The 24,203-nt window shown below is 47.2% G+C and overlaps 1 protein-coding gene and 1 long non-coding RNA gene across 4 annotated transcripts in view; one reads left to right on the top strand and one right to left on the bottom strand.

Moving 5' to 3' along the window:
* Positions 1 to 24,203, top strand: part of LOC110399879 — a 29,031-nt gene that overhangs the window by 347 nt on the left and 4,481 nt on the right. For both annotated transcript variants that reach the window (XM_021399289.1, XM_021399290.1), the window contains exons 2-7: positions 8,639 to 9,492; positions 15,033 to 15,194; positions 17,997 to 18,183; positions 19,165 to 19,316; positions 20,540 to 20,566; positions 22,057 to 22,175. In XM_021399289.1, coding sequence (XP_021254964.1) covers positions 8,639 to 9,492; positions 15,033 to 15,194; positions 17,997 to 18,183; positions 19,165 to 19,316; positions 20,540 to 20,566; positions 22,057 to 22,175 — 1,501 coding nt within the window. The remainder of the gene's footprint in view (positions 1 to 8,638; positions 9,493 to 15,032; positions 15,195 to 17,996; positions 18,184 to 19,164; positions 19,317 to 20,539; positions 20,567 to 22,056; positions 22,176 to 24,203) is intronic.
* On the bottom strand, positions 3 to 24,203 carry LOC110399882. 2 transcript variants are annotated; one of them, XR_002439448.1, is made up of 4 exons: positions 22,861 to 24,203; positions 20,724 to 20,917; positions 1,772 to 1,864; positions 3 to 1,020 (listed from the first exon to the last, which is right to left on the bottom strand). It is a non-coding gene; the product is annotated as an uncharacterized LOC110399882 (long non-coding RNA). The 2 variants fall into 2 exon arrangements; XR_002439447.1 differs by having other exon boundaries at positions 3 to 1,864.

Below are 24,203 nucleotides of genomic sequence, written 5' to 3'. Positions count from 1 at the left end.
GCGGCAGCGAGCGGCCCCGCCGGCCCGGGCTGCGGGAAGGAGCGCGCTGCGGGAATCGCTTCGCAGCCCTTCTGAAAGAGGCTCAGCTCGAAAGCGCGGAAGGGCTCGGGATAAAGCAGCAAGAGAGACGGGAGAGCCCTGACCCGAGCGGGCTGGGGGGCCACGGGTGCAAACTGCTCGCGGTGAAAGAGGGGATTAGCATCTGTAGAGGCTGTGTGCGCTTTTATCTCCGCGGGTATTGTTTGGCTTTGCGCGGACGTGAGGCAGAGCAGGTTTGCGTGCCTGCCGCTGTGCCGGCGATGGGGATCCCCCCGCTTTCGGGACTGGCGCATCCCCATCCAACGCGGATTATCGCGGCTCTGAGAGGTTTTACTCGCTCCCCTTCTACTCAGTACAGGCGAGGTGACGTGGGCAGGGAAGGCAGCTTTGGTCCCACAGCAGAGAGGCTGTAACTCCATAAGCTGGTGTGCTCTCAGTCTGCTAGTTTCAGGCACGCACGGTTGGGAACGTGCTATCCCTTCAGCAGTTCAGCAGGCTCTGAGACTGGGAGCCCAGGCAGCAGTATCCCTTTAGCATCTCAGAGGGCTGGAAGCGTAGCCTGTGGCTCTCGCCTACACTAACATCACCAAACAGGTTCGATTTTTCTTGGCAAAGAGGTGGCTACAAACACTTTGCCAGGGTCTAAGAGTATTCTGCTGCACACAATGGTGGATGGTAAAGGCGTGTGAGACACAGCACTGGAGTGATTCTGCTGCCCGGGGTCCCAACCTCCCACCTGCACAATGAGCTCCGAAGCCAGTGGGCATCACCTTGATGCGGAGGGCTGGCTTTAACAGAAGGCTGGTCAGTGCTGCAGCTGGAGCACACCAGCATCACCACAAGATGAGGAGAATGGTTGAAAACTTGCATTTTTACAGAATGGTGGAAACTGCTTCCTCCCCCCCCCAATCCCGCTGTGCGTTATTTGGCCACAAACTTGTTTTCTCCAAGCAATGTAGTGCAAGCCTATAGGTGGAGGCCCTGGTGGGGGGGAACAGGCTTATCACACAGAGGAACTAAAAGAGGTTCAGCTAGAGGAACAGTAAGGGTACAACATTTTTAGAGGTGCCGCTCAGTAACAGGTATAGGCTGGATATGACTCTCTTTTGTGAGCAGCTGTTAGAAGAGGTGGCAGGACCTCATATCAGCAAGTTCAGTCTAATGCAACTGCAGAATTCTGCACAACTCCTCTTCATCATCATTTCAGAGGAGGTTCAGGGTGGAGATTAGGAAAGATTTCTTCTCAGAAAGAGTGGAAATGCATTGGCACAGGCTGCCCAACCATCCCTGGAGATGCTCAAGAAACATGGAGATGAGGCACTGAGGGACTTGGTTAGTGGGCATGGTGGGGGTGGGTTGGTGATTGGACTAGATGATCTTAGTGGCTTTTCCCAACCTTAATGAGTCTATGATCTCTGGCCCCAAGGAAAGCAACAAAATCAGGAGCCCTCACCACCCTCATGAAGGATTTCAGACATACTCTTTGGCATGGTTATACCTTTCTGCCATTACATTTTTTGAGCCGAAGCAGCTCTCCAAGGTTTTGTCTGGGGACAGCAATGACTGCCCACGATGAACAAGTTAATAGCCCCAGTGACCTTTCTGATATAATTCATGAGTTCTTTTGACTTTAGCAGAAGCATTGGGGTCTTAATGGCTTTAGTCCATAGAGCTATTGAACAACTGTTTATCCAAGCTTATTATAGGCAATAAAACCTGAATTACTGCATACCTGTCATCCCTGGAGGGCAAGTTCCATCCCTGCAAAGGGCCTCCTGTCTCCTTGCACTTTTCTTGCCGAATACACCTTACGATATGAGGTAGCCTGCAAATCAGATGGGCAAGGGAAGAGCTTCTAAATTAAGCAGTTTTGCCAAGGTGTTTTCATTTTCTGCTCAGATGCATTAATATGCTGCATGTTAGATAACCAGTTAGATTTCTGTTCTACTTGGCTGTTCTTGAAAGGCAGAGGTAAAAATAATTATACAAAATGTTGCTGTAAAGGATTCTGGCCTATGTTCCATCTGTTGCACTCCAGCATGAAGGGACACAGAACTTATTGGTGGTTGTCACAGTTCGAAGGACGTAAAAGTCAGTGATAAGTGGATGAAGCTCTTTAGCTGGTGCTACAAGCAAGGTCAGGTGCCAGCCCATACAAGCACCTGATGAACCAGGTGGTCTGTGGGGACCTGCCATGCCCCAGGACTTTCTGCCAAAGGTCACTCATTTATCAGACCTGTTGCTCTGTTTCAATAACTTCACTGGTCACTTGGAATGAATAGAAGCAAGCAATAAAAGTGTCAAGTGGCCTCTCTACTTGGGTAAACTAAAGAGGAAATGGTTTTCCAACTATATCCATCAGTAAACAATCCATCTCCCTCTCACTGCACCTCAAATGCCTGAAAACAGCTATAATTATCTCCTTCCCTTCTAAAACATACATATTAAAGCACTGAATGCCTCCTTAGAGTCCTTGAACCCTGTTATCTTTCTCTCAACATTTGTTTTATATGGAATTATCATTACCTACTGCAGCTCTGGGGTTCTCTATAACCTTTTAGGTCATATGAGATTACCAAACCACCATCCAGAGGAATTACAATTCTGTTCACATTCTAAGACCAAACTATCATCCAGAGGAACTTCACAAACAAACAGCAGTGAGACCAGAGAGCACCTTGGATCAATCCAAGAACTTTCTGTTCAAAGACTGTCCAGATCTTAGCTTTGTCAGTTTTTCCTTTGCATCCAACATTTCAAACAGATCAGCTGTATATGTACATACATACATGCATTTCAGTTCCCCAGCTGAATATAAATGCAAATTCTGAGAAACAGATTGTGCACTCAGTTAATGCATGGGAGAGCACTCCTCCGCACATATGAGTTTTCCTGTCAGAGTGCCTCCCATCCCACTCCCCCCCCCCAACCCCCCCCCAAAAAAGCACTTCTGACAGTGGCTGCCCTTGTAGGTGGAGGCTGTAACTGGTACAATGAGGCCAGAAGACCTCCATAAGCTTCCCCAGAACTTCCCAGTCTCATGATTGTCTTAACTGCATAGAAAACCACAGGGAGCTCACCTGTGCAATGGCCCTCTGTACCCATGGGACTGTGCAAGGCACGGGACAACCATTGCCCAGCTACAGAAGTAACAGCCCCTGTGCACCCTGCACCAGGGCCAGCGCTGAGAAGGAGGTGACAACCCAACCCAACCCCCAGAACACATGGTGGAAGAGTCAGCAGCAAAAAATGCCTATTGTTTCAGAAAGGAAGTGACCCTTTTCTCTTAAATGCTGAGAAATTGAGACCTCATCATTGGCAAGGAAAAAGAAAATCTCTTTGCAGTGAAAGGGAAATGCCACCTGAGCTGTGCAGCTAGCAGTGTTAGGGAACTCAGAGGCAACAGAACTAGAGGGAGATTTTTTGTAAAGGAAGGAAGGAAAATGAGGGAATGCAAGGGCTGAGTGGGAGAGGCAGCCTTTTGCTTCTAGGTCATGAGAGCTCACTAGTCACTGCTGCCTTGTGATTCTTCACATCTCTTAGTGTGCTACTTGGAGACCCAACTCCACCACAGAACCTGCCCTGCACAGCACAGGACTGAACCTTTGGCACAGCTGAAGCAAGAGATGGGTGACTATACAAACTGTGTGGTGCTAAAAAACTTCCTATGGGCCTTCACAGGCACTTCTTCATCCTGCGCTCAGGACACAGTGGTGTGATTTGACTTCAGCCTCCCTTGGAAGGGCAGCTGTGCGAAATCCTTGCTGCTGTAATAACCCAAACCATTAGTGATGGTCTCCATTCCTGATGCTCTGTTCCTGTGGCACACTACAGCTAGGGAGTACCAGCCTTCTGGGCTGAAATCTAGAGAGTGTCAAGTAGTAGGAATAGGCACCTGAGCATTTCAGGACTGCTCACCTCATGCTTCTGCCCGGGATTGCCACCCCAATAACTCTGCCAGCATCACTTGGAGCAGATGGGTTCACTGTGCACGTGAACCTCGTAGCATTTCTGGGGCCAAGCAGGGGGCTCTGGTGGCTCTCACGCTGCTATCACTTGCAACACAATGGGCAATTGAGATAAGCAAAGCTTGGCTCCAGCTAGATCAGTCACTGCAGACATTTAAAACCAATTCTCTCCTTGCCAAACAGTCCACAAATCAGAATGAAAGTTTTGAGAAGACAGATGGACACAGACCAGAAGGGAGGAGAGCAGCACAGGGCAACACGGTATCAAGTGCTGCATTTGCATGATGCCCCTCAGGAAGCTCCACGCTGCCACTGGCAGCACTCTAATGCCTCTTCCACCTCCAGTCCTTCTATTCACCAGATAACGCTGTGATGCAATACTCGAGTCAGTACATCAGAGGCCAATACACAGATCATAAGAGAAAAGACTCGACCCGGTCTTCAAATGCTTTGGAGCATGGGGATTTAAACAAAGGCTGTTTAGTAGGAGGGTGGGGGCTTTTGGAGGAGTTCGGTCTGGGCAGGGCTGGGAATACCCTTGTTTTGGATAATTGCGCGAGTGTTTCTCTTGCATGCAATTTACTAGGAATAAAGAAACTGCTTGAAAGCACTTTCATGCTTACAGACTCATCCTCCTTCCTTAGGTCAGAATTGTCTTGTCTATATTCATATACTAGGCTGTGCCCTGGCAGCTGCTGGTTACTACAAAGCAGGAAAAATGCACTTGGACTTAAATCTCCAAGGAGAGGAAAGAGAGGAAAGCCTCAGGACAGCAGCAGATGTGAGGATTTAAGCTTCTTTGCCAAGCTTTGCTACCTGCCAGAGGAGTATCCTAGAAAGCAATTTGGAAATAAAGGAAAATAACATTCTGGAGATTTAGCTGAGATACACCAGTTCCTTTCTCTCCCTACCAGTCATCCACAGGTAGTGCACTATTACCACCTCCCCATTAGGTGGGAAGCAGCCTTATCCTCCAGCAATTCCATCACAGGAAACCCATCAGTTTGCCCAAGGTTATACCTCATCAGTCACTGTCAGCTACTGGCTTATATTACAGCCCAGGGAATCACATTTATTATTGCATGATTACAGGGCCATATAACCCCTTGAGAGGGCTACTAAGTAAATAGCACAAGTTCACCTGAGACAACATTTGGCCTGGGTGCTTCTTTGGCAACGTTGCCAAAGGCACAGCAGGAAGCCAAATCATTTCTAAGCACACACACACAGCTCCATTCCCCATAGTGTTACCACACCAGCACCCCAGCCAGGTATCTGAAAGCAGCATCTTCTGGTATCTTACACACACCCCTTCTGGGTTGTGGAAAACCAACCCAAGGGAAGGGAAACAAAACAAAAAGAAGCCTTGGCAGGTTTCCCAGGGAGCAGCAGCGGCAAACCTGGCTGGCCTCCAGCACAAGTAAATTCATCTCACCAGCCTTAATGCTGTCCTTCTGTTCTCTGAAGTGCTTCACACCTCCTTTCAGAAGCGCTGCACAGCTCTGTAACTCTAGCCCTGCAGCACACTCCACCAGCACCCGGCAGGAGGCTGCCTTCCCAGCTTTGTGTTGTTTGCTACTTGCTATTGTACAAAGCACTTACAATCTTAAACCCTCATCTCAAAGCACCTGCCACCACCTTACTAAGACCCCCTGCTAATGGGTTAATTTATAGTAGCTGAGGATTTTTTTTTTTTTTTTTCAGTTGCACAGGTGAACTTTAATTGCACCTTTCTGGTGTTTGTTGGTAAGGTGTTTGAAAGAACTGAGTGTTTTTTATGCCTCCTTCAGGATCTGTAGCAGAAACAATCTACACCTTGGAAGGCCCATGGGGTAGACTCCATAACCCAGTTAATAAAGACTGTTCCTTAAGAGAGGTGAAGCAAGAGCTTGAGTTTCAGGCTGCTGCCTTAATCATGGATGATGTCTCTGCTGTTGCACAGATGACCTCACTAATCATGGGAAAGTATCACTGAATGAATGAGGATCAGCTGCTTAAATGTCTTGCAAAATCCAGCCATCCTTTGCATCCATTCTGAACACATGGTGGGAGATGATAACGTTTTGCATCATCATGAGGTGCATAACTCAGAAATGTTCTAACACTGTGGTTACCAGGACCTGTCAGTGCCAGGACCGATAGTTTGCAGCCTACACCAGATAAACAAGAATCTGTTGTGAAACTGTTTGGTATTGTAGTGGCCACAAGACGGGGAGAGCAAGGGACCATGTTGTCTGCAGAACTTTCTCAGTTCTGGAGCTGGTGGTATTGAGGGAACCTTCTCATTAAGAGTCAGGAGTTTCTTTTCTTTTTAGCTTCTTTCTGCCCTCACCAAACTTTGTGGTACACACGGTACCACGTGGGAGTCATAGATGATATGGATTATAGCATCTGAGATCTTCTGTATGCAGCAAGACTTCATGTTAATATGCTGCTTCCTGATATCAGACAAAGAAATATTTGTGTAGGCCACAGTGAACCGGTTAAGCAAGAAAAAAAGGGCAGATTGAAAGACAGGGAAAGGATCTCCAATCAAATGAAGGCTTGGCATGATTAATAAGTGAAGGCAGTCAGCGTCTCTGGGAACGGTCTGCTACTGCATTCAGTAATTCCTGGCAGGAATGACAGCTACATTATTTCTTCTTAAAAAGAAAATACAGCACAGCAAATGCTTTACTCCTGACTCTTAGTGAATGTTGTGCCACCAGCAGCAATGATGGCATCCAAAGAGCCTGCAAGCCTTTTATTTTTCAAGCAGATACGGCACTGTTTCTGGCTGCAGAGAGGTGCTGGCAGCTGAGCAGGCAGTTGCTTTTCACTCTGAAACAGTAACGGCTCAGCTCCAGCACCTCCCTCCAGGATCTGGCACCAAGGTCCCCCTTACTGTTGCTGTCTTTGCTTACTCCTTGTCCTCAGCTCAGAGTCCACCAGACTCACTCCAAGAGTGAGTGGTGCCCCATTACCCAGCCCAGTGTAGGCAGCTCTTGCTGAGCTTTCTGTAGCTCTTCCATGGGCAATGTCTTTCTCTGGTCGCCCATCACAGCAGTGTGCTGGTGTTGTGTGGCTGGCAGGCTGATGCAGTCTCAAATGCAACCCTTTGCAGTGGAGAGATGCCCGAGAATGCTGCCAAGGGAGGCGAGTGCAAGTCTGTATTGGATAAACAAGGTCTTTTGTATGGACTTAAAAGAGCTACACACCCATAGAAAGTCCCAAAGAAATCCCATCAGATATGATTCTTCATCACTCTCAGCCCTTTTGAAAATCCAATGTAAAATATTAAATCTGTGGCTGTCTATGAGCAGTGAAGGGCATGTTTCAGAGGTGTCCTGAGAAATTCTTAAGATCAAATAAAAGGAATATTTAAATAAAGTAGAAATTGACTCACATAATAGCTAGCCTGATATTAATGAGTAAAATTCTCCATTGTCTGCAGACATTGCAGAAAGCAAGCTGGAGGAGGGAAGGCTGGAAAATGGGTTATTTGGAAACAGCGATTCTTCTGGGTAGCAATGAAGGAGGGGTGCATGGCAGAGCTCTCCTCACTGCCTCCAGCTGGGGGTCCCCACCTCTTCTACCTGCTTGCAGACAGTCATACTGCCAGGAGTGAGTTTCTGAAGCAGCTGAGGGTTTGATGCTTGGTGAAAAGGAAGGAAGGCAAGAGGGGGGAATGAAAGGAAATGAAGGAGAAAGTAAGACATCCTCAAGTGTGTGTGCATGGTAGCCCTCCGAGGTACCCTGGGTCATGCAGTAATAAGGGAGAACGTATCAGACAAACTGAGGTTTTGTGCTGCACCATTCACACTGCCTCTCACACCAGATATCAGAGCGAAGCAGAAGTCTGTACCGTGAAATGCTAGATCCAGAAAAGCAGTAAGAAAACCTGGGGCAGATCTTCGGCCCGTGCAGATCAGCCTTTCACCCAGAGACTGTTCTACACTTCATCCACATCCCTGTGTGAAATAATCACAACGTGAAAATAAGTCCTCTCTGTTCACGAGCAAAAACTAATGAACAAAGCTACTCCCACATCCTTTCTCTTTATAAGGAAGGAAAGAGTTCATTTAGAAATGACTTCAGAGCTAAAACCATAGAGAGTGAGAAAGATCTACAGTGCCTCATTTACTTTTCCTATCAGCACTTGCTTTTCATCACCTGTACGTGTGCAGAGCGCTGCTAACCAAACAGTTTGCAAATTACTTGTTGCAACCTGAAATTCACTCAAATCTGCAGAAATACAGACTTCACTTTGTCCTTTTTTTTCTGCTGCTGCTTCAGAATACATTTAATCAGAGGAAATTAATGTCTATCTTGTGCTTCCCTGAGTCTGTTTACAGTTAATGACAAAAAAAATCATCTGACTATATGTATTGTTTTCGACCTACTAAATCAGAACTCTGTGTGCATTTATGACCCCCCTGAAGGACTTCAGGTCTATGAAACACAATACTTCTGTTGTAGCAAAGTCTACGAGAAAGCTGTATATAGCTCAAGAAAAACAAACCAGACCAGGGCTAACCCCTTCTACAGTATTACTGCAGACAGCTTTCCATTCATGTTCCTCAGGCGATGGGCTATAGATTAGATTGAGTCTGCAGTCTCTTGTGACCTCCTACTTGTTTTCTTTTACGCAGGTAAGAAGAGTCCACCTGCTGAGGACAAAGTAGTGCTAACGTATATGAAGATATTGAGCAATGAAGGAATTCAGAACCCAGGCCTAGTACCAGAGGCTCCTGCTGATGCAGCCTGTACCCAGGAGCCCCATCTCCCCAGGACGAGCTTCCCACGAGATTGCCAGGGAAGTCCAAATGCCACAGCCACAACTCCAGACACAGACTATGCAGAAGCTCCAGCAGGCACAGACTATGTAGCCACATTGCCTGACCTCAGCACCTTTGAGTCCAAGTGCCGTCTTCACAGATTCTCCAAATTTGAATCTGAGGACTCAGGAGTTGAATTGCCAAGCGGGGCCAACTCTCCATCAACACCAACAGGTTCAGAGAAGAGCTTTGTGCTTCACAACAGGGACTCATTTTGTGACTCAGGTGTGCTTAGCACCTCATCTTCTCCAGAAATTGACCACCTGATAATGAGAGCATGTAAGGAGCGTGCAAGGAAGGTTGGCCAGCAGGGTGCGGAGAGTGAAAAGCAAGCTGAGCTCTACAGTCAGGAGTCAGATGTTATGCAGGTTCCCACAGCTTGCCTTGAAGACTTCAGTGTTCCTCAGGAAGGAGAAAGTCCTGATGAACATTTTGACCAAAGTGAAAGGCAATCTCTGGAAAAAGAACCATCCCCAGAGACGAACCCCCCCACAGAGAGCACTCTTCCCACCCCGGTTACCATAGAGGAGCCAAAGACGATTGCTGACAATTACGCAGAGACCTTTGGCAGCACACACGACCTTCAGCTCCACGGACATCAGCTGAAGAAGTATCCGACAAGCGACAGCCTGGACGAATACATGAATGAATGCTGTAGACTGAGTGAGGTAAGAAAGGCACGTAAACTGCAACTTATAGCTAGGCCTGTCTAAATATCTCAGTGAAGGTCTCAGTTCTGCTGTCCATAACAAATTACGACACATTTGAATTAGAAAATATCTCCTGGCAACAAATCATGGCAGTTAATTTTTAAGAGCCCTTTTTGTAGCAGTGAAATTTTGACATAATTCATGTATAGCGTCTACATAAGGGTGACTAACAGTAAGGTTCTGATGTTTCAAAAAGCTTTAGATTAGAGGATGTGCTTATGTCTGCTCTTAAAATAAAAACTGTGAAGTAAATAATCCTGCAGAGCCACACCACCTCTGACAGTTGGGGTGGGAGCAGAATACAGTTTCAAGGTCAGGTTATTCCTGTTTCTGGGAACAACTGGCTAGCTGTTGAGGCTCCAAAGTTTGGAGAGAACCTGTCTGAGGGGCAGTTCATTCTGCCCAGGCCTGGAGGTGGCTCAAGAGCCAGCTCTCAAATAGTGGGTGAACGGCAAATTAATGCACAAATCCAAATCTTTGCTTGGGAGCTCCCATTTTACTTCACTGGAACAGCTGTGATGGAAACTCTTGTGTTCAGAGACTGACTTAATTGCAAAGAAGTAATTTTTTCAGCAGCTTGTCCTACTCCAAACTCCCTCTTTTCCTGTTGCTGGGTACACTGTGCGACGAACAGGAAAATAAAGAGCCTTCTGAGCACCTGCTCCACACTGAATGCTGGCAAGTGCTTAGGCGAGAGCTTTGCCTGGAGCCCACACAGACACGCTGACAGATTGTGGACCTTCCTGCCATGGTGGCTTCCAGGAACTAGTGACAAAAAGGGCTTGCTGCGAGTTAATATCTGAGTGAGAGCCAGAACAGAGAGCCCAATAGGCAGGAGGAAAGGAGAGGTGCAGAGAGACACCAAACGGTGCATAATGGGGATTTTTCAGAAGGCACAAGGTGCTTGGACCTCTTTAAAAAGCAATTCTAGATAGCTGGACCCCAAGAGCAATACCTGTTGGAAGAACCAGAGAGGCAGTCACCCCACATTGCACACCAGGCCTGGGGATGCTGCCTGTGCCACCAGAATGTGGGACTGTGCTGCCACGGTGTGCCCACCGTGGCACATCTTATCTAGGTATCAATGTTATCTGGGTAACAATGATGATTGGAAAGGGAGGTGGGATGGAGCCAAGAGACAAGTGCTGTGCAGGTAACATGCGTATTTCACCACGACCTCCCTGCCCAGGCAGAGGCCCATCAGGTGATGGTCATCCTCTCCAGGCCAGACCTTCCCAAGCAGTGAGGAAGGTCAGAGATGGCCCCATAGATCAGGCCCTCCTCCGTTAACATTCACGTCTGGGCAGCACAAGCAAATCACGATCAAATGGAGTGTCCTTTTCCTCACATTTTTGCGAGGCAAGTGACTTTGACAGTTCCCAGACAGCAGCCTGGCCTTTTGGCTGGGAGTTCAGAAAGGATTGGAGCAGCAGACTTTGAATACAAGGAGACTTTTTATAAAGTTACCTAAATTCTCTGTCGCTCTGGAGGGTTTGCAGCCAGCTTGATCTTGTCTGACAGCTCTGGCTGCCCATGAAATTCCTTTAAATCCTTTGTGAAGCCGAGCCTCAGTTTCCCAAAGCAAAGTATTTAAATAAACAAGAGAATAAATTAGAAAGAGGCTGAAGAGGAAATGAAGCTCTTGGTGGCTTATCTCCCCTCCTTTTTAATATCCTCACTGGCTGAGTGCTAAATCTCTGTGCCCCAGAGCACTTCTCTGGGTTTGTTTTCAGAGCTGTACAAATACAGCTGTGACCTGGACACCAGGGAAGCCTGCCCCCTGTCATAGAGCACCTCCGGGCTGCGCTATCTCAGGAGCAGCACTCTGCTAACTGCTGGGATGCCAGCAGGGCCCAGGCTGGCTGGGGCAAAAAGAGACCAGGGCTGCTGCTGCAGTTTGAGCCTCAGAGCATGAGGACAGCAACAACAGAGCTTTGTGCCCTCACTAAACCTGCACAACGTTGTCTTGTCCTCACTGTCATGCAGTGCAGGCAGGTCAGGGTGTGATCCAGATAGTCATCTATCTGTACAACTGATAGATGCATCTTGGTTTGCCTCAGCTGAGGCCCTGCTCCATGCTGACTGGGTTTTCACATGTTCCTGTCACCTGTCTGAAATGTGACTTAGGAGCCAACCTCTTGTCTACATCGCTGAGAGCACGCCAGGCCTGACATCTCTAGAAACACAGCCAGCGTCATCTGAAAGACAACAGACCAGTACATGGTATTCCCACTCCACTTAGCAAAGAACATGCCCTTTCCAATTAATTCCTGATGCATTAATTCAGTTGGAGTTTCCCCAGCCTGGCTGGCTGCGGCAATGCCAATAGCTCTGAGCTTACCACCAAGCAAGGACGCAGTGTGGATGAGGACTTGATGTCCTCCAGCCTTGCTGCTGAGAATGCTTCTGAGAAAACGGGAGGGAAACTGCTGGAAAAGAGGGACTGGAAAGGACCAAATGTTTTGATGCTTTGGATTCATTTGGTGAATGGTTTTGGCTGAAAATATACTTCACATCATTTCAGTCTGGCATTTCTTAAACAAAGCTTTCTGATCTTCTATTTTGAACTGGCGTTATTTTGAAATTTGCCTACATTTAAAAAGATGAAAGAGGGTGGAAGCTGCTAAACAACAAGAGAAAGATCTTTGATGCCTAAATAAAAGTATTTCCTTTTAAGCCAAATTAAATGTTTTGGGTCAGTTTGAAGATACTTAGCTTTTGATGCTTTTGCTTTGCAAACACTTCCTCACACTCCATAAAGTTTATATTTAAAGTCAGCCCAGGCCCCTACAAGAAGAGAGAGGGAGGGAACGTTGACGTCATTAAATGAAAAAAAAGCCCATCAATCACATAGCGCTAATTACCCTTGTCCGAAGAAGTCAAAATACCTGTCAGCAGAGAGGAGTATGGCTGAGGGGAAGGATAGGGCAAGCTGTGATGCTCTGCCCATAGCCTGTGCGTGCCGCGTGCAGGAAACCAGAAGCTATCAGCAGTGCAACCACTTGTGGACATCAGGGTGGAGAGATCAGAAATATACAGCGTGATCCCTCTCTTTCCTGTTATTCACAAGCCTCAGGGTGCTGTCAGCTCCCACTGACAAATGTTTCCCGCTCTGCCTATGGCGTCACCAATCAGCCGTTCCAAGCCCACGATGTGCAGTGCGTAATTACATTCCTATGCCACTGTACAGACCCCACACTCCATCCTTGCTCACCATGCTGATGGGGTGGAGGAGAGTGGATGGGGATTTCTGGAAGGATGGAGCACTGTTCTACTCAAAATCATTCACAGGAGAAAGCAAAGAGTCTGGTAAACAACTGTCTGTCTTGCAGCTTCCACTGGCCTTCATACCTCTAGTGCAACAAGATAGAGTGACTCCGGTGACTTCAGAGGAAAAGCGTGATTTTACAGCAGCCAAAATATTGACCAGAGAGCTCTAGATAAGAGCTGAAGTTCCCAGTGCAGACGTTGATCCTGTATTTTTAGGCTTCCCGAGGAATTCATGAGCTAGCAGAACTGTGAGGATTTATTGCTAACTGATCAGGGCTACATGTGCTGAAAACCCAACCCCAAAACCTAATCAGGTGAGCACTCCCAAGGGCAGAGATCTCTCTCCAGTTCCCTTAGCTCCACAGAGTCAAACTGTTAGTGGGAGCAACTCGGCACAGTGGGGCTGAGGCCTTGGCATCCTTTTCTTCTGTCTGAGGGTCTCTTGCAGTCTGATGCACCTGAAAGCAAAAGCCGGCACTGTTTTTACATTATGTACTTACTTTCCTATTCTAACTTTAACCTTCTGAGTTATAAGTTCTACCTGATCCTCTGCATCTTTACCTTCAGAAACATAGGTTTCATGCTCCCAAAAATAGGTGCATGGCTTTTGTTCCAGTACTAATTAGCAATCTCCCATGGGGAATGGGAAAAATTTCAGCCCCGTGAGATGAATGTTTTGGGAAGCTTCAGCGGGGAGGGCAGACAAAAAGGGACTCCTCCTGGAAAATATTTTCAGTTTTCCTGTGGTTGCTCCCCCACAACTTCAAGAATAAAACTCTGATAGGTGCTGAGAGGAAAATATTTAGACCAGTACGTGACAGAGCAGGTTCTGTACCGCACGCGGCATGGCCAGAAGATAGCGAGGGATGTGTAGGTGTTTCCAGTCTATGGAAAAAAAGAGTCCTGGAAGGGTCCCTGGAGAGGCGCTCTCTAAGCAAACATTTTTGGGGGCAACCTGCCACATTACACAAACTTTCTGCATTGAATGCCTGCCATATCTCAGCAATCCTAACTCAAATGGGCCATGTGGCAGGGCACGAAAGGTGAAGCAATCCCTTCAAAGCTCTTACTCTTGTGTGCTACCTATTGAGACGGCTGGCCCTGCCTGGTTGATTGCCTTTTCTCTCATTTGCACCTGCTGGGATCACTGCAACAAAACGCAAATTAATTCACTGTTCAATAGCCCAAAGTGCCTGACCTGAGCACTCTCTGAGGGATGGCTGTGGAATGGCATCCTCCAGTATATCACGTCCAGTGTGGTTTAGTTCCTCCACAGGGATGAATCCTGCTTGCTCTAAGGCCTGGAGCAAGTGCTCTACCCCTTTTCCCTCTTTTCTTTTGGGCTGGGTGACCTCTGTCCTGCCTCTGCTCCTCCAGGCGCTTCTGAGAGGGACACAGAACTCATGAATGGAAATGGCTGATGGGCTTGGAGTCACCGTGGGTTTCCATACGATTTCATGTGACCTCTGTCCCAGCTTCAGACACAAAAACATCTGGACATAATAACGCCTATTTATAAACAACATTGTATCATCATTTGTTTAAAAAGAAGTAAATCCTAATGCTGATTATTTTTGAACACACCATGAGCTTTCTGACATAATGAAAAGACAGGAAGAGTCCTAAGGCTGGCATTTCCCCAGAAACGTAGATTGTTGTGGGAAAGGAGACAGAGTAGGCTTCCTGCTTTTGTAGAGGGAACTTTTTTTTTTGAAGTAAGGTAAACTTAGAGTGCCGCTTTTGTAAAGATCGAGGCTTATTTTACTTACTGATATCAGATGCACAGCAGCAGGCAGCGCCAAGGTGGAAGTGAGCTGCTGCATGCATTTGTGAGCAGCGCGTCCGGCAGCACTCTGCCCGCACGTGGGGAAGCCCTGGGGCAGAGGCTGCAGGCTGGGCATGGGGAGATGCTGCAAGTCCCACATGGGAAGAGAGCAGCGGTACAGCCTGCTCACGGACAGCGCGCAGGCAATCTTTTTCATTGAAAATCACACCACCTCCTAGTGCCTGATCCCCAAGTAGCTGCTGTGCCTTGAGCTCAGCTCCAAAGAGACAGACAAAGCTGAAAGCACACATTTCCAACTGGGCAACTCATCATCCTGAAAGAACTACTGCACAGCAAAACTCACAGCATTGCAATGTGGCTGCAAGGAGCAGGCCAGGCTCCCAGCTGCCAGTAAGGTTTGCTCTGCCATTGCTCTGTGGCTCAAGCTGTTTTGTCATTGCAGGTGAACCAAGGGAACAGCAAAGCCCTGGGATCTGGCCTGGGATACCTGGAACACATTTGCCAGTTGATTGAGAAGATCGGGCAGCTGCAGGAGCACAACCTGCGGCTCCAGAAGCAAGTCTGCAGCTTACAGAAAGAGCAGAAGATGAGCCAGATAAAAGAGGTAAGCAGACACTATAGAATCTTTCATTAAATGATATACTCAAGGCCCAGATGGGAAGTTTCCAGTCCATCTGAAGGATGATGCTAATTTTACTTGACCACCTGGGCTGGGCACTGCTCTTCAGGGAGCCCTTGCCCACCACAGTGGGCTCAGCTGCCCTCGGAGTGGGATTAGATTTCTCTTCTTATCCAGTTTTGTTTCCCAGATGCCCTAACTGCCATTTGCTTGCTTCTGTTGAGTTAAAAAGGGTCCCCTCACCTCATACAATGGCCAGCTCTGTTGGTAGAGCTTCTGCTTCTCTGCTGTCAAAAACTCCCCAAGAATGCATTTCCCTCTGGCAGTGTTATTGAAACCAAACATTTCCATGGACCTCCCTAGCAATCATATGTTTTGAATTGCAAGTTCTTTCTTTCCCTTCTGTTTTCGTGTTGTCAAAATCCCAGAATTTCCCACAAAATAGACACAATGGAAAAGAGAACTGGTGGTACCACTATCCAACATCCACGCTTGTTTTCCCTTTCTGCTCTGCTGAGCTGCCAAAGAAAGAATTTATGACACAAAACATCTTAGTGCTCTCATCTGTCTTTTTTTTTTTTTTTTAATCAGTCAGAGCTAGCTGTGGAATTTGACTTAAATTTTCAGATAATTTCAGCTTCCTCCTACACAGCATGTTTTTAGTCCCTGAACACTTTGTTCAGCTCTACACCACCTCTTGTTCTCAGTTCCTTTTCTTTGGCCTCCATACCAGGTTTCCATCTTTTTGCCTCCCTTCCTGTTCTCCCCTTTTATTTATTTTATCACCCCCAAAGGAACAGAAGGGGACTGTCCCACTCTGCTATTTCTTCCCACCATGCTGTGATGAGTCTTTCATTCCGCTGACACCGTCATTCCTCCCCCGGTGCTGCTCTCCCACCTGCTGGGGCTGGATCTGCAGTAGGTGACCGGCTTCTTCTCAGAGCTGAAGCCAAGTTGTGAGTCAGGTTGCAGAGCAGTGTGGCTCGTCATTTCCATGTACTCATCTCTCACACTCAGAGGAATGCAACCTCCTACAAAGAGCCTGGGAATTGTTAGCACATTTCCTGAAGCTCTACAACTGAGTCACTACCCCTTATAAGCTGCAAATTCAGGGTCAAATAATCATCTGGTGTATGTGCCCCATCCTCCAGCTCCCATTAAAATGAAAGGCAATGTGCTTTCATGTAAATATTTGAAACTGGTCTTTACAGTATTTTCCAAGGTCTCTCAATACAGCCTTCTTGACTGTGTATGTCCCGTGATGTTCGGCAGGGAACTGCACCCCCAGCTGTAACACTCAGCACTTGCAATGTGATCTACAAAACTGAATGCTCTCTCTCCTGCTATCCCTGCAGCGCCTGCATCTCCTATATCCAAGTAACTCTCCATTATTTTCCTCTTCAGTACCACAGGCCCTCTGTATAGAAGAGAAACACTACTACTGCTGTTTGCCACGGGACACAGCAGCTGGTGCCTTTTTGGGGGGCATCCTAAGGCTATTTGCCAAACCACATTCACTCTCTAAGCAGACTGTGAGCACAGAAAGGTTTCCATACCCAGGAAAGTCATAGCCCCCAGCTCAGAGACAGGTTAGTGTGTTACTAGGAGATGTTTCTGGGGATGGTATATGTGCTCACATCGCTGCTCTTGAGAGCTGTAGAGGCAACCCCACAGAGACTGATGACATTTCCAGAAGTATTCAGATGATGCTGGTTCCTGAAGTTAATGGAGCTGTCCGGATTTATTCCGCAAAGCACTAGGCAGTTTATGCACAGAATGCTGATGGCACTCTGTAGCTCACAGGACTAGCCTTAACCAGATAGGATGTTTGAAGGCTTTAAGCATTTGAGAAACCTTTGTCATAACTGTTCTAGACATGCCTTGCCCAGAGAAGCAGTTAATGTTTTGCAAAACGCTGTGCAGATGCAAACCACAGTTTTTGCCAGAAGAATCATGGATCCTAATGAAGAAGAGATATCCTTCTCTGCCTTTACTGCAATCACATTAGATCTCACCATCTTAGTTACCTCTGTACTTATCAAAAGACCTCCCAGGCACACCTACAGCAGGTGCTGTGTACAGAGTTGCTGCTGAGGAGCATAGGGAACACAGTTACTTCACGTCTTTTGCTTTACAAAGAATCCTCAAGACCCTGGGCAGAAAGCAACATATGTCACCAGCTTTTCAAAGCACCCCCAAAGGCATAGGTACTGCAAGGTGCCATGTGAAACATATCCAAATGAGACATTACATTAAGATTGTCAATCCCAAGGTCGAAAGTCTCCCTCTCCGACCAAACCAGCTACAGGAGAAGCACACCAGCTGAAGTACCACATATGGTGAATGTTCGGTAACACGTTAGCAAGTTATGGCCTCCCATCAATGAAAATACAAGATATTGTTGTCTGTGCATGGTCCAAAACAAATAACGTTATCATAAAATGTGAGTCTGTAATAATGGATGTTTATTTACACAACCGCCTTGGCTGGGCGGCTCTGTGTTTAGAAACTGTCTTCAGCTCCTTCTGGGAAACAACCCCAAAAGGTGTTGAACACCAAGCAGTTCAAGTCAAGCACTAATGAATCCATGAAAAATCTGCATTACCATTCCAGATTGCTCAGCCTTATGGAGAAGTAGATCACTCATCTGGGTCCTGACAGGTCTTAGGACAAGGCTGAGCATCCCAGGGCTGGAATGCTTGCAATTTCTCTGCACCTTCACACTGCCCCGTTACCTCGAGCTGTTGCAGCCTCGCAGCCTGCATACTTTCTTCTTGTCTGGTGTAGGAGTACCTCATGCAGCATTGCTCCTGTGGAGCTGCCAGCGTGTTCCTCAACTCGTACCAAGATGTGAAGACATTTTTGGCGGGGAGGAGCAGACCTCACAGCCTCTTGGTTCAGACTGGAAACCCTTCTGATCTTTCCATCATCCCAGAAATAGGAGCAAACACTGACAAGCTCAGCAGCTACCGAGGTGAGTTTGACTGCCCCTAACCTGCCCTCCTGTTTGTCACCAGTTGGTGAGACAAGCTGACCAGCAACCTCCTTTCCCCTAGGACAGGCAGATAGAAACTGACCAAGGTGCCAGCTTCCCAACTAAGGTTTTGTCCCATTAACAGATGCATTTCGGAATACCTTGAACACTTGCTCCTTCACATGCGTGAAGTGGGATTTCTTGCCCACTGTAGCTGTGGCTACAGAGGCTGGGCCATACATATTATCAAATGTATTTCTCTTTTGGAAACCTGAACAAGTCCATTAGTACAGCTCCTCCACGTGGCTTTAAAATCTCCCCAGCCAAGATACGGTTTTATCTAAGGTGGGAAGCCTCACGCCCACTATTAGTCTCCTGCCCTCTCATGCAGGCACGGAACACATTCCTGGAGGATGTCATACTCAGTAGACCAAGAGGAAATAAGCCCCAGCTGCAAAGCTTGGTCCAGAGACCAACTTTTCCAGAAGGCTGAGAAAGACTGGGCTCAGCCTACTCATGTTAAAGCCAGCTGAAAAGCCTTGATAAAATGTTATATGTGAACCACCACACTAAATGAGCCTAATTAGTTTATTTCAAACCTTCAACTTCAGCTTGCCTGTAACACCTGGTGAAACACAGAACTTCAACACAGCTTCTAGCAGAACTGGGTCACCGTGTAAATGACCTTTGGGCCCTCTAGTGCCAAAACTCAGAAACTCTCATTATCAGCAGTTTCAGAGCAGGGTTGAAAGGAAAATAAGACCACAAGGAAGCCATTAGGAAGTTTGCTCTGCTCAGACACTTGCTTCAATCATTTACCTTCCTTTCACCAAGTTGTGGCACGAAGACAAGAAGTTTCCAGCCAGTCATTAAGCCCTAAGAGGGCTCATCCTGTTGCTGGCAGCACTGTCCACAGACCTTCCTAGCAGGACATTGCTGAGAAATGTGAGCAGAAATTTAAGTCCTTGAATTTTATTGCAGGAAGTGAGAGATACCCAGAATCAGGAAACAGCCATCCAATGGCAGGGCTCAGGAAGTCATCAAACAATAGGAACAAGGAGAATGAGTTCAGAGAAGGTGGTGGCGTGGCCGAAAGACAGGCTTTTCCACCAAAGGATCCTGCAGCCAGAAAGGTGAGTGATAAACCTGGCGCCAGGCTCTGGGTGGGATCTGTGGGGGAAGCAGGGTGTTCTGCTCAGGCAAACGCAGTCAGGCACTGGAAGAACCAGCCCACACTGTTTGCTTCCCACCAGGGCTGGGGCACGCAGGCCAGGGCGTTCCATATGCCTTTGGTCCCAGCCTCAAATAAAGACAATATGCCAGTGTAGCAAGAAGGGCACAGAGCAGGTACCTAGTGCAAGGGAAAGGAGCTCTGCAGACAGCAGCATGAGCTTTAGCCCTTACCAACTCCAGAGAGTTTGATGCATGAGGTCAGTTCTAAACAGCTTCACTACTGCTGCCAGCTGGGTTAAAGCAACCACACATTCATTACTACATACAAAAATTTCAGCAGGTCAGCCTGTAGCTTACTGCCAGACTGGCAGCATATCAGTGTAACGCATCAGCCCTCAAAGCTTGTTTCAGGGAAGCCCTATCACTGAATTCCAAGGAAGCTGGGACGAATGCTTTTCCTCTCCCTCTCTTTCTCATTGTTTGTGGCTGCCTCAGCACTTCACTGTTCCAGGGGATCAGACGTGCTGAAATACCAGCGCAGAGGCTCTAATCAGAGCATTCCCAGCCCCACAGGAAGGAGGAAGGAGTAAGTCTCTCACGGGAAAGACTTTCTCATGAAATTTCCACCCAAAGTTGCAAATTGGTTGCAAACATTTGCATGAACTCCATAAACACTGTCAAGGACATATCCTGAAAGGTGCTCAGTGCTGTGGCTTGTGTCTAGCAAAGTTCTGGGTATGAGCATTATTTTAAGCACATGGGAAGCCCTGATTACGTAGTTCACAGAACAACAGAACTGAGATTCACGCTTCTTAAACCGAATCCTAGCGCTGTCTTCCTACATCACATCTTAGTATAGTCACTCCTGTATTTGGTACTCTGGACATGTAATGCCCCTTTACCTTCTAGAACTGCAGGAGCTGTATGGGAATCCTGCCACACCATTCCAGGTGCAATAGCTATGTGAACTGGTAGCCTGAATACAAAAGAGAGGCAAAAATTGAAGGAAAGAAGGGACTATCATCTGTATGTAAGAGGTAGAACCACAAAGAGATAAAGGGCTTTGACAAAGCTATGGGTGATGGTCCAGGGCAGAGCTGAGAACAGCGTCCAGTCTGTTCCCAGCTCTGTGAGGTGGTCTCACTGTCACAGTATTTACAAGTTTGTTTTTCTTTGGTTTTAGGGTCTGGACACCAGCAAGAACTGCTCGGTAAGTACTGCCACTGTGGAACATATTTTGCTAGTATCTGCATTGCCATGGACCAAGACCCCAAAGTGCACAGCATTTTACATAGAAAAAGAGGTTCACTGACCCCCAAAGTTTTCTGTCAAAGTAACAGACCACATATGCTAATTTTATGACTTACTGCATTTGTTCTGTTGTTCTCCCACTCCCACTATAGGCAATGGCTAGCTAGCTTTCAGGAACAGGTAACTGCTCGGCCTTTGTGGCATTAACAGTGTTGACTCTTCTGGGACGCCTCTGGCTCAGCCAGGGACTGCCTTCCCACAGCGCAGAGCTGCTGAAGCCTTCAGAACTCTGCCACAGCACACATTAATCCTAGTAAGAAACACAAAGGTTTGATATTTCCATGAGTAAACAGTCTCAGTTACAAGCAATTAATTCAATAGCACAGAAAACGCTGCAGTTTTCAGCTGAGCCCATGACCTCATCTGAGGTTTTGAAGTGGAAATGTAGCAGAGCCTCGAGAATTACTGCAATAGGTTCTGCTTCAGCAGCTGCCAGGTCATACTGCCAAGGTGGCCCTGGCTCATGGAGCTGTGCTGGAGCACGTGCTCTGCTGGTGGCACTGTGGGATGGCAGCTCAGGACAGGGCCCAGAACATGACAGTAGTTCTGGGAATTTCACCAAAATGGGCATCAGCAACATTTCTACCCCTGGACATGATGTTTTTCCTTCTGTTCCCAAGGTTTTCCAGCCATTATGTCAGGAAATTTAAAACAATGTAGGAAAAAAAAACCTTGAAAAATTTTAATACCTGTTTCCTCCGAAGTTAATAAGTCTAAATGAGTTCATCTTAAGAGAGCAAACATAGTTAGGGAGGGCCTCATGAGACTCCCTGACCTGATAATCACTATTAGCATTTCAAACGGAAGCACCCAACAGCTGCAGCGTGTGGACGTGACAGGGAGACAAAGGCTTGGTCCCCTCTAATTCATGGGACACAAAAAGTTGACACCCTGAAAAAGGCTGCTACCAATGCACATGGCCTAATAAAAAGGCAAAGAGAGTCAAGCTGCTTTTCTGGGTTGTTTGCTATGTAAAGGTCCCCCACCCCCACCCCCCCGGGTGCAGGTAAACAGGTAGAAAACCAAACTGCTTTTCTTTTCCTTTAGCACAGTGTAACCATAAGGTGCAATATGCCTTTAGGCAGCTACTCAGCACTCACCAGTGAAGTGCTAGGCTGAACTAAAACCAAGGCTCTTTCTATCTGTCCAAAATAAAGCAGCTCAAAAGAGTTGGCACTGTATGCACGGGTGAGCTGCACAGTTGTGGCGGAGTTGTAGCTCTGTATCAGTTCTGCTAGGAATACATCCATTTATCTTGGGATGTATTCTGAGTGGGAGGCTCCGCTCTTCCCGCTACCCTGGAGTACCCCAAAGTATCGTATGGTGGCCAGATGAGGTCTGCCAGCAACCAACCTCTGGTCCCAGTTACAAATTATTTTTGCTTCCTAGGGTGAGAGCCATGCTTGGGGGAGAATGAGAGATCTTATGAGGAAGACACGGCTGAAAAACCAAAGCAAGCTGGGGCTGTCCTCTGCTGCTCTGAAGAGGTCCTGCCCACAGCTGTACAGGTAAGACAGAGCTGTGGGAGGGCTTCATTTAGTGCTGGAGCAGCTGGTGGTTTACCTTTTGCTGCTGCTGATGGGAGAACGTTTTTCTAAGCGAAAATCCTCCTTACCTTTTTTCTAGTATAAGAGGGTCCTAGGCAGCACAGTCCTTTGCCCAGATGCTTTAAGATCCCAACTGGACAATGTTACATGTGTGAGAATAACAAAAACATTACGGTCCCTAAGGAGGTGCTTACCCAGTCATCACCAGCAAGGGCCACTCCAGTGCCTAACTACTATTTTTATTAAGAGATCTGTGCTGGTTCCTCAGACGAGTTTGCCAGGCAGGCTACAGCCTGCTGTCTGAGCTAGAGTGTGCAGCACTCTCTATACAAGGTGATAACAGCACCCACTGCACAGATCCTCTCTGTGTGCTCACGAAGTCCTCCCAGCTGGTCTGGTGGATTTGTGGTGTTTGGGTCTATAAGAGGGTAACAGGAAGAGTCTGGGTATCTCACCAAAGCAGGAGTATTACATGGAGCTGGGCAGTTCCCTGTATTTTTTCAGCTGAGGTCTCAGTAACCTCGAGGGGATCAGCTCGGATGTGCTTAAGCCCTCCTTGGGTTTTCAGAGGGGCGAGGGTAGGGAAATAGCAGTTGTTTAAGCAGTCAGGAACGTCCCATTGTTCCCTCTGATAGCCTGTACCTACCTTACCAGATGCGTAAGGGAACTGGGAGTCTTGTAATTACAGCTGGAGAAAACCCTCTGTAGTTCATGGACTGACTTTTCCAGCTGGGAAAAGCTTAGCTGGGGCCCAAACACACGTAACAGGCAAGCTTCCTCCTATTGTTTGTGAAACTGAAAGGACCACAAGCAGAAAGAGATCAAACAGTTCCATCTAAAATAGATGGTGAACCAGCTGGGGAAAACATACAAACTCTTGTGAACCTGCCCTCTAAAACTGAAAAAAATGAGACTCCATGTGGGCTTCAGAAAAGTGCTCTCTCTGCCACCCCCCACAGCCTTTTCTCTGCAGCGCTAAAGATGCTGCCAGCACTCCATGGGTGAGAATTACAGGCTAAGTAAATTCATTTTCTTCTACTGAAAGGCCATCCCAGCAGCTCCTCACAGAGCTACTTTTGCACGTATATAAGACAACTAAAACACATGGAAAGGCTGCAGAATGAGATGCCAAAGGGATGACTTCTACCTGACTGAAACTAGGCAGCCCCAGAGACCTGGCACGCTGATTTTCCCAGGCTGCTTCCCATAGCTGATAAAGAAATGGCTTTTTCTAACATATGGACATAAACCCCTGAAGTCTCTCCATTCCCTCTTCTCCTGCTTTCCAGCTCTGTTCACCTGCCCTATCTGTATTTGCTCTCACCCTCTCTAGCCCACATTCTGCAATAGCAATGCAATGACTTTGGGCTTTTCTCTGGTGCTTAGAAAGCTGAGCACCTTGCTCTTAGAGCATTTTAGGCACCTAGCTAACTTCAAGCTTGTTTAAAATAAAATGTTGAGCCTCAGTAAGTCAGTGACAGCTCTGCAAGGGCTGCAGCAGTACTATGATGGTAAAGCAAAACAGTTTCACTTGCCTGCAGCTCTTGGCAACATAGATGTTGAAGTCCTGATAGTCTCAGCATTTAAAGCCACTGTCTTTGTTATAATTTATGAAACATGTTTGTCCTGGCACCTGATCCTGTTTGTGCATGCAGGCACACAGAATTGGCTGGCTTTTGCTTACCCAGGCTTCCTTGGGCTCAGAGACATCTCCCAAGGTCTTGAACTGGAGCAGGCTGGAGCCTGGTGTCCCACGTTAACATGTAGCTCCGAAGGAAGCACAGATTTGTTGCTTTTGACACTCAGTCCCACTTGAGTTATTCAGGCAATTAGAGAAAGTCTCTTTGTTTTTGTTGTTGTAACTAGGTCAAAGCAAATCACCTTTCATGCTCCCACTGTTTATGACGAATGATCTGCTTCAGGGCGGTGGCTTTGTTTTTCTTTCGTCTATTTTTTCTTCTTTAAAAAAAAAAAAATCCATAAAAGAAT

This window comes from Numida meleagris, chromosome 5, assembly GCF_002078875.1.
Source record: "Numida meleagris isolate 19003 breed g44 Domestic line chromosome 5, NumMel1.0, whole genome shotgun sequence".
Lineage (NCBI taxonomy): Eukaryota > Metazoa > Chordata > Aves > Galliformes > Numididae > Numida > Numida meleagris.
Note: the sequence above shows the minus strand (reverse complement) of the source record. Positions and strands in the feature narration are given on the sequence as shown.